This window comes from Neodiprion lecontei, chromosome 3, assembly GCF_021901455.1.
Source record: "Neodiprion lecontei isolate iyNeoLeco1 chromosome 3, iyNeoLeco1.1, whole genome shotgun sequence".
NCBI lineage: Eukaryota > Metazoa > Arthropoda > Insecta > Hymenoptera > Diprionidae > Neodiprion > Neodiprion lecontei.
Genome location: NC_060262.1, coordinates 23,640,540 through 23,651,373, shown reverse-complemented (window position 1 = coordinate 23,651,373; position 10,834 = coordinate 23,640,540). Strand labels below are relative to the sequence as shown.

At 43.6% G+C, this 10,834-nt stretch overlaps 1 protein-coding gene across 5 annotated transcripts in view; it reads right to left on the bottom strand.

Moving 5' to 3' along the window:
• Nucleotides 1–671: 671 nt before the first annotated feature.
• Nucleotides 672–10,834, bottom strand: part of LOC107227859 — a 50,574-nt gene continuing 40,411 nt past the window's right edge. For 3 of the 5 annotated variants that reach the window (XM_046734376.1, XM_046734374.1, XM_046734375.1), the window contains exons 3-4: nt 7,319–7,471; nt 674–3,278 (exon numbers count right to left, since the gene is read on the bottom strand). In XM_046734376.1, the coding sequence (XP_046590332.1) occupies nt 2,298–3,278; nt 7,319–7,471 (1,134 nt within the window). In that variant the 3' untranslated portion in view covers nt 674–2,297. Of the gene's footprint in view, nt 3,279–7,318; nt 7,472–10,834 lie in introns of all 5 variants that reach the window. The other 2 variants (XM_046734372.1, XM_046734373.1) reach the window with 1 other exon arrangement.

Below are 10,834 nucleotides of genomic sequence, written 5' to 3'. Positions count from 1 at the left end.
CACACACACATATTGTAGATGTATGAATGCGAAGGTATACCAATGACCGAAAACAGACGTAACGCGTCTGAATGCGCGCCCCGCATCGTTCGAATTTTTTTTATTTTATTTTTTTTCATCCTTCTCCTTTCCTTTTCTTCCTTTCATTCGGAGTTTCAAGATATTCGCTCTGGCTTCCTTCTCACTGAACGCCAATTACTTTGTTCTTCTCTACAAAGCGTATGGCTATCACCCCACCTTAAAGTTAGATGTAAGGAGAAATCTTGTGCGTTATCATTCCGATCCTAAATCATTTTTCTTTTTCACTTGCAACGGAGATCTTGACAGATCCGAGTAAGTGCGCAAGATTTTTCTTCGCTTTGCTGCTTTCCGGTTTTTCGGTACATAGACCTGACTTATGAACATCTATCGAGTACCTTTATCTCTTCGTATCGTAAATTTTCGTAAAACAAAATGACAAGACCAACAAAGTCCAATCGCGAGCTGTACAACTTTCGAGCACATAGATACTTTACTCTTAATCGTAAGGCAAAGGAAAACCATACTATCTAAACAATTCAGAACAGCACTATACGTAGCATATTTTATATTTCATGTATGTGTTTTTCCATTTTTTATCGGTGTGCATTTCAAATACAATAATAATAATAATAATAATATTAATAATAATAATAGTAATAATAATAAAAATAATAATAATAATAGCAATAATAATCGTGATAATAGTAATATAATAACATATTATATAACCTTAGAAATCCACACTATGTTACAACAGTGTTATATTTACAAAATTGAAAGGTGTGTGCTTTGCATAGGGTTTTTACTATAATATTACATTTATATATAATTTAAAGACATTTTTTCACGTTTAACGTTTGCCAAATCTAAACTCTCTAACATATATATTATATAGACAACATCGCGAATAAACTTTTATCGCAATTTTAGTTACAATCTCTATGGCTATACTATTGTTAATTATTATTGTTAATTAAGGCTGGTATTATATGTCATATAATATACAGATAAGCTACTTCCTCTAGCAAAGAGACACGACAAGAATGAAGATTGTTTTTTGTTTTTTTGTAATTTTTTTCGTTATTTTTGAGGCGTATTATACGTAGTATTTGAAAGAATTAATTCAGCCCTAAAATAAGGTCTGTCCTATAACACATCGAAATATATAGGTAGATACGACGACATAAGTATATTATATGTATAGAGATGGAGTTGAAAACCAGCATGCTTTCTCACTAAACGTAACGAGAATATAATTATTATTAAAGATTCAGAAAACTAGTATTTTATACATTCAATAATTTTTTTCTTTTTTGTTTCGTTTGCTTTTTTTTTTTTTTTTGGTTTCACTATCTTGTTTTCTTCTATTTCACGAATAAAACCGTATCCCCTCCATTCAATATTTCGCGCGTGGGCTTTTTCCGGATCTCTCAACTTTTGCAGTTAGTGAACTGTGCGGACAAGAAGCTTTCGAAACCCATTCGAGTGTCTAAGAGTTTTTCAGTGATATTCAAAACCTTGCTTGAGACGCTTGATAACTTACGACCTACCCTAGTAACGCAGATCATTCGTCGTAACTTTCTGTACGTGGAGAATATTTTCATTATAAACTAAAAACAGGAATACTACACTTGTGTCGACGATATCATTGAACGACGAACACCTATTAACCGGTTCCACTGCATTTTAATGCCCATCAACGTGTGAGAATGAGAAATTATCATATTACTACCATATCATTTCACGTGGCTCGAATTGCGTCGCGACCAAGATGCGAATTGATGATAGTACCAAAAAACTGTGTCAAATGGGATTTGGGTTACCTCCTAGAGAGACAGATAGAATTGACAACGTAAATTAAGCGTACGGTAGAGAAACAATAGCTCCTCTTCTACGAAAGTTAAAAACTCCAGACTCAAGCCCTTATAGTTTTTCCTAATGATCGTGAACACGGATATAACAAATGCCACGGGAATTAAAACCTATACTTCTCGGTAGGTACTAGAAAAGAGTTACAATTATTAACACTTCCTTGCGGTGTGAGATTTTTAGAAGTAAATTAAAACTTGACACGTTGTGCATATAATTGTTGCACTATACCAGATGCGAAATTCAACCTATGATGAAAGATACGATCGAGAAACTCGCTAAAGGGAGAAACCTTCTGTCCTGAAATTTACAAAGAAAAAAAGGAAACGATCCGAAGCAGGTACCGGAATACACTAATTCAGAACCTCTCCGTCGAATTAACCGTAGGGTGTGACTTGAAGGCAAACTCAGGAATGATTTTGGTTTATGATAGAAGGAATCGAGATCCCGGGATGCAGCATCGAGGATGCGAGTATGGAGGACGCCTGCGGCAGGGCGAGGGAGGAAGGGACAACGGCGGGTCTGAGCCTCTCGGTAAGAGCAAGCATCACCTGGCAGTGAAGATGTTGAATGGTGGCGAGGAGGTTGAGGTTGGTGTCGATGAGCCCGGCAGCCGGGGAGAACCTCTCCCTCTCCAGCGCTTCGGTGTCGACGTTATTCGCTACCTGAGCGTCGTCCTCGGCCGGTCCTTCGACCGTCTTCGAGGCGAGCTTGGTCTTCTCGGCGAGTAGCCTCTGCTGGTGCTTCAAGTAGGTGGTGGTGATGGGCAGGCTGTAGTCGATGGGGGTGTCCTTCGGGTCGATACTAGGACTCCAAGGTCGCGCCAAGGGCGCCGAGGGCGGCGGGGACGGCGTCCGACCCTCCGGAAGCATCCGCCGCCTCTTCGAGGACGCCGAGCTCCGGGAACTCGCTCTGTCGGACTCCGGGGTTCGCCGGGACTCGGCGAGGCTCTCCGTCGACGTGGTCGTGGTCGTGATCGTGGTAGCGGTGGGGAACCCGACGACCGGAGGATCCTTCTTGAGGAGGTTCGAGATACTCAGCGGATTGTACTTCTCCTCCTTGTCCTTGACGCCGGTCCTCCCAGCAGCGCTCGTATCCTGCTCCGGCTTGTCCTTCGGGTGCTTCGGGTGCCTGTAATTGAATAGACTTTTCCCTTCCGGGGCGTGGCTCGCTTCCCTGGGTCTTTGGCTCGTCTGGACCGGAGACGCTGATAGGGCGGTGGCGGGCGTCGGACTCGGTGGCGTCGCGGACGTCGCCAAGGGCGTCGTCTGCGACTGGGCGGAGAGATTTGTCGGGCTCGGCGTCCTGGGGCGTCGTTGGCACTCCGTACATCCGAGGAGAAATCTGGTCACAGCTTCGCGGGGCAGAAACGCGTAAGTTTCGGTGATCTGAAACAAGAAGAGAACGGGGGCGACCCTCGTAAACAGTCCTTCGTATTCGCTCAGCGGCGATCGACCGCGACCTTAATGCTAGATAAAGACGAGATGACGCGGAGGATAGCCACGGCTGTCCGGCCTTCGATCCGCGAAAAAAAACCACTCGAATCGACAGCCTTTTAACCATTCCGACCGGTCATCCGCTGATTCGAGTATTTTGATCATGTAAGTGATCGTGAAAGAAATAAATAAAGAAATGCGTATATGAGACGTTTCCGCGAAAAAGTGACTTGCTACCGTGTATACAGCGTCGTGAGAAAGACGCTGCAGCATCTTTGATCCGTCACGTTCTTGAAATTTCTTAACCGCATGAAAACCCGCCCCCGTTATTATACACGCGTGTTGCGAAACCACGGGGAGAAAATCACTTTGATGTCTCTCTCCACCTCGCAGTTATTTTCCCCGTAGGCTGCAGCGTTCTTTACCGTTTGGTAGGAAACATTTTTTTCAGGGGTACGTGAGAGCTCCCGCATAACTTGATCAGAGGACGAGAAAAGATAAGACCGAAGACCCTTGGAGCCCTGGAAACCGACGGTGTACGCCTCTCGCTGTATTCGCAAGACTCGCGCATTTCTGAAATGTGTTTACCGTGTCTTCTCTTGCCGCGGTAAAACTCGCGACAATAGATTCGGTTAGGAGTTTCCTCCGGGAGACCGAGACGGACGTACGTACCTACAACCTGCCGGTCGCTCAGCCAAGCTCCCCGGAATGAGATACCATTCAGGAATCGAATCCCGGTGTAACGGAGTCTACATTCGATCTACGTCGTAACCTTATACCGTGCGTACGGAAGCTCTGCACATTCCGCAGGGGAGAATTTTACGACTCGCGAAGAGCAACGTTACAGTGAAATATCCGAGCTCTGAATTCTTCCAACTTGGCAGCGCGGCGGTTCTCCCACTGATAAATTCAACTTTTCCTCCGAATTTCATGGTACTTTTAGGATGGTTGTCGTAACACTTCTGCTATGTTCAAAGTCGCTGCGCTGTAAACGGCGTATGCAAAAAGATTTCCATCATTTTTCGAACCTACGAAATTGGTGTGGATTTTTTCTTTGATCATTTGTCGCGATATACTGAATTTTCAAAATTCAAATTCTCCAATTTTGACCATATCCAATTACGAGTTTTACGACGTGAGAATCGAGTAACTTTAAGCTCAATTGATTATTTCTATACGATTCTTTATGCATAGTTTCCTTGCAACCGTCTAAAATACCTCTTCTATATCCAAAAGCACAGAATTTTCTGATCCAATTTTATCGACATCGTACACACTTGCAAACAAGAAAGAGCTCTCTTCTGTTAATGAGAAATTTTTTCACGTCACGACCTTCGTTTCACCTTTTAGCACAAAATTAAGCGGTTTAGAAAATCTGAAAAGATCATGAAATTTCGGCCGATCCTCAACCCCATCGTTCTCCATCAATTTCGAATCAAACAAACCTATTTCTGTCACTGGATGACGCAGAATGTTCAAAAAACCAAAGAATACTAATAATACCGTAAAAACCAAGTCATACGACGAGAGAGAATGTTACATAATTACATGTGGGTAAATTGTGTTCGATTTGAGAGTCACGAGTGTCGTTATTTCCTGGACCAATCGTCGGTACAAGTTACTACAGTCAGCGAATATGCATATAATTGGTAACCGGTTCGTACCGACAGATTCAAAGTGTGTGTACGTGTAGTTGAACATGAGAGTTGGTTCCAACGAGTAAAAAGTTAGCGTATCGATAACTTGGAGAACTTGTTCCGTACCTGAATAGCGTAATGCTCGTACGGCAATGGCACCTCCGAATCACGTTTGACGACAACTCCATTCGAGCGGTACAAGACAGATAACGCGGCTGCAAGTTCAACGTCCAAGTTTACGCAGCCGGCTTGTCTCCGGAGGGATTGAAGATCGGAAATCGAGAATAATCGAGTGTACGTTACGGGGATTCAGAAGTCTCCTGCGGGGGCGACGAGGAGGAAAGGATAGAAAGAGAGAGAATCTCGAAGCAAAATAGTTTCACAGCTTCGTCGTTCAAGTGTGCGAGCGTGTAAGCGGGCGCAATGCAACAAGTGTCCTCAGGTTTTGAATCACAAGCAGATCGCGGCCCGCGAGCAAGAGAAAGAGAGAGAGAGAGGACGGGAGGGAGGGAGATAGAGAGGGAGAGGAGGAGGATAAAGAAAGAGACAGACACATCGCCCACATTAGAGGGCGCGATATAGAGAGGGAAAGGAAAACGACCGCTTGAGAGAGACGGACGGATGCTGCGATTGGTGGAAAGGAGAGAGACGAGAATGTTTGCGTGAATCTACCGTTGCTCGAATACGCTTTACACGAACGTACCTACGTACAACTTCCGTAAAATGAGAAATGCACCGTCGCTCGACGTATATCGACGCTTCAAGGACTGCTCGGTGTTCAATGCATGAATGGCTTGATACACCGATTCACCGTCTCTCGCAAGTTCTCCTTCGGGAGTCTGTAAATATCTGCGGAACGTCTGCGACTGCGGCATGAATATACTTAGGTACGTGTAAACTTCTCCGAAGTATATTATATATTAGCGATGATTTGGGAGTTTGCTTGTGGGGAAACTTCTGGTGAGTTTTTGATGAGTGTAATGCTTACTTTTTCAGTAATAGTCTCGACCCTGCTTCCGTTAGGATAGGTCAGGAGTCTCATACAGCTTTCACTTGAAATAAAAACTTGTATGGAAATAATTTTAAAGCTACTGATACGTGAATTGGCAAATAGTTGAAACGCGTGCGATCAAATTAGACGAAAACTGTTCCCAGAAATAAACCTACTAGAATCTCTCCCTTGAAAGTGGCTAAATATACCTCACCGAAGACTCTAAGGCCTAACTATTTGTTTTACTTCTGTAAAACAAGTTAGAAAAGTCTCTGCATTTTCTCATCCTACGTATAGAATATCTTGTTTTGTTACGATGCTGAAGTTCATAACGTTATAGCGTAGTGAAACAGTGAAAACCCAGTCACTCTTTTACGACTTTTGAATTAGTTCTCGCGGGCTGCGAGTGTGTAGGATAAGTGAGCTTTGATTTATTGGACGTTTTACAATTCAGAAGTTGTAGAATAGTGATGAAATAAAAATATTTAGTTAACTTCATGATACAAACTTCACTTCGTATTTCCTAGCACTGAGATAACAAAGAGAATGAAACTTTTGCCGCGAAATCTGTTAACGCCGGATGGAATATCTTCGTAGAAAGAAAGGAACCATACTCGCGGAAATACCCGACATACCGTGCATGGAAAAAAATGTTGAAACAATTCGAATGCAGAAAAATTTAGAGCAAGATACATCTGTTGGCCTACTCGGCACGTATCAATTATTTGAAACTCCGTCTAGCCGATAATCGTTCTAAGCGTCCTGCCTGCTACCGAGAATATGCACCCATCAAAATTCCAAGGTATGCTTTTCATCCTTGTACAACGTAAAAAAAATTCCGAATCGTGCAACTAATAACAGACCAAGTTTCACGAATTTTTAACTCAAGGATGAAATGTTGAATTGTAAGAAAGAAAAGAGTGATTTGTAACAGTGTAGCATTGAACGAAATTGTTGCTGGATTCCCCGTAAATTACAACGTACAACTCTTCTTTTTTCGACAGTCGATATGAATCTTTCAGGCAATAACAAGTCTCGGTATAATATGGAAGCCTTTTGTTAACTCGGTCTTAGGAACGGTTCGATCCTACAAATGAAGCAAACCGCAAGCTTCAAAATGGCGAGAAAATCATTTCCAAGCTGCTATACAATACTCGCATAATCACGATGTATGAGCTGGTTAAGTATAAGGTACGCGTATACTGGTAAATTCATTCCATTGATTGAGTTACCGTACGGACTGTTGCGACCTACGCAAGTTTTACAACGTATAGCGTTTCCACGTCCTAGAATAGGTACAAAGATCCAGCAGCCTACGCGCAAGGGACGGTCGAATGTGTCTGTAACGAGGGAAAAGGACTCACCGTCCGGTACGTGCGCTTTTGGCCAGCATGTTTTCCAGGACGACCCTCCAGGTCGACGTGCACTGCGTGAATGATGTCGAAGAAATTCTCGACGATCGCTACCTTCTTGTAAACTCGTCCAGGCGGTACCGTACCTTCAGCCCCATTCAAGGCCTGCGAATCAAAGAAAATAATACATCGTTAAACAAGTTCGTATCATCTTATTTTTCACCAAAATGTACAGTTGTAAAATTGATAAAAATATTTCCACCGAGAGAGCAACGCTAGGAAAGCTACGAGGACACGAACCGGAAATTTCAATTCCCGGGCTGTTTTTCGCGGGATATTTGAGTGGTAATACGTATCATATAATGTAGGTACCGTGATCGGCGATACCGCAACGATACCGTACCGACATCAGGCGGCTACCTCGCGAATCAAAACGCGAAGCCGCGCTCCGTAGAGAAGCTCGCGGTACAAAAGCGCCGGCGACGTTAAGCTCGGGTACTAAACTAGGGGTTGGGTTTCCTGCTTTACCGACGGACCGTCGCGTACCGTCAGCAACGTCAACACCCGTTGAGCAATGGAGCTGATTTCGGGTGGTTGAAACTTCCCGAGAAAAGCCGGTACGTCAGTAATACAGGAATCCTCCGAACCCCGTTCGGAGGGCGAAAAAGCTTCAATTATTATTGCAAACAGAATGTTTGTCACCATGTGTAGAATTTTTTTTTTTTTTTTTTTTTTTTGCAACGTCAAAACAGACGCTCGTAAGAGTTCGAGTGATCAGGCTGACGGTTGAGACGTGACGTGATTCTTCATTAGTACGATACGGGAACTCGAAAGGGGCTCGAATAGGTGCGATTAAAAAAGTTTATAATTTCAACCGCATAGCTCACGGCCCTGCTGCAGGTGACATCCTTCATGTCCGACCTTGTCCAACCGGCGATGAATACGATTGGTTGAGAAATGAAAACGCACGAGCGAACAATAGTGTGACGTAAATGGTTTAAAAATAGCCGACTGTACTTCAAGCACTCGACTGGCAATGACGTTCGAGATAACAACAGCTTAACAAAATCCATTCGAATTAATGAAAATCCGTTTTCCCTCTCTATCAATCTCTCTCGTTCTGACCCTTCGCACAAAAGGGATGCGGAGATGTAAATTTTCCACACCGTTGGCCCGATTTGTAAGCGCAAACAGGCTTTTGTACTTGTTTCTATTTTATACGATACGTAATACGTAATTCGCAACAATATGCAATATGCCACTTTGCAAGTTCACAATTGACAAAGTTTCACCTCATATTTTACGATTAAGGAAATAAACAGCCCTTTACATAATTAGTCTTTTAAATAAGTCTGCACACATTTTGAAGACTCACAAATGGTACAAAATTTTTAATCTCAATTTTTTCCCATACGTCAAATTGGGTCAATTTCATAATAAACGGGTGTCTTCGTACACACTTCGAACTTTACGGGTTCAATTTGGAACGAAAGGGCACAAAGAGCTAAAACTTTTTCTCTTTTGATTATCATGACCATCGCTTTAAAAACGTAATTAATCTCATACTTGATTATGAGAAGCCAACTTGTCAGTAAATTTTAGGCGGAAGTAATTGCTGACGTAAAACTTAAAGGAGAGTTCACGAAGATAAATTTCTGGCCGTCTCCGTTTTGTGAATATTAACTCGGAGAACAAATTGTTTTTCCATAATACCAGCTTGACATGAATCGATTCTAAAAAATAGTTTTAAAGGAAAAGTATTCAACACAATACGTAGTCCAGTTTAATAACACGAACGGAGCTCTGAACGAAAAATCCTCTGCACGCTCTGACCAAAACGCGATACACAAATAACTTTAGTGTTTTTAGTGTCGAAATGAAACTACAGTGATGAACGTCGTACCAAACTGCACTGCATTACTAGTTAAAAAAAATCAAATCGAAAGAATTTTCTATGTTTGATCAGCTTTTCCATAACTGAAATGCTGTTTTTCTCCCGACTGTTCCATGTTTGTTACAAATATCGTGCGTGAATCCCGAATAATAAAAATTTTTGGATCTTTGGAAAGTTTTCAAGATTTCTCTTTCCTTAGTCTTCGCGTGACGTATCGCAGTGCAGATTACAGTGTTTCTCCGTAGGTTCTAGCAAACTCCATGATATATCCCATTCTTTGTACCTAAAACCGCGAAAAACAAAATTCACGACGTGCAGTTAAGGTTCCGCAATGATGCGACCGTAAACCATAATACAATTATCACCTAACCGGTTACGAATTTACACAAGGAAACGCGCATGTACGTCTACATCTGGAACAGCCTCAATCTCTTCACAGCAATTATCCACGTCATATTACACGCCTGTAAAATAACAGCAAGGGCCCTTCAGCCAAGCCGTTTACATAGATGCTCGCATATCCTTTGGTGCCTGTACACAATGCGCATACATGCAACAGGGACGATATAACGAGTACAGGGTGCAGCAGTGCACCGCATAGAGGTACCGTATCGATGCAAGGTGCGAGTAGGAAATCAAGAGAGGTAGGTAAATTGTTGGAAACAACTTCGCAAACTCGACTCGGTAGTTGTTCAATTGCGCCTGCGCGTATATATTGTATTTCAGTAAAACACCTGTTGAAGGGTGGAACTTTAACTCGTGGAGACCGCGATTCGGTTAGAGAGCGATGTGGGATGGGGTGAAGGGGGCGAAGGGGGGGAGGGGGGGGGGGTGAAGGGGAGTTGTGGTCAGACCAGCCGACAAAGCCGCGCTCCGTCTGGAGCGTAGATCGCGGTCGGTGCTTTTCTGCCGTGGTGTGCCAAAGCGGCATTCTGCGGATGTATAAGTATGTACATAGGACGAGTCGCGGCTCGACTCGCGTCTAGCGTTACGCAACGATCAGTGACCGTGCGCGAAGGCTAAAAGGCTGCAAACTCGAGGATCGGAGGCGGCGGCGCGGCGGCGTGAATTGCGCAACGAAGCCAACAACGACGTCGCGAGTCACGGGACAATTTCGCTACGCGTCCGCGAAAAAAGAGGGAGGGGAAAAAGGAGAAAAAATTATCATCGATCAGTCCTCGAGTACGTCGCACCTCTTTACACCCACACGATGACGCTCGGCTTAACATCGCGTGCCGCGCCGGCTGTTCGAGAGATCGAATCGAGATACGTATTATACCACAGCCGCTGGTATTCCGGGGACGCCGACGTCGCGACGGATTCCCGGCTCTATCGGTTGCCCGCGATTTTTCACGCTTGGACGCGTCGGCGTGTGTTTATCATCCCGTCGATGTCTCTCGACGTCACGCGACGCGGTTTCAGGATTTAAGGAACCTGCGACGGCGTCGCGTCACGTGGCCCAGGCCTATTCGTTGTAAGAAAAAAATAGTACCCGGGTGGCTGCAAGATTCTGACAATCTCGTTAAAGGATTGTCTGAAATTGCGGTAGACTCTGTGTTACGCGCAGCACCGACAAACTCGTAGTTTGCAAATTAAACAACTTTTAAATTATTTTTAATTTGTGTGCAAAACAT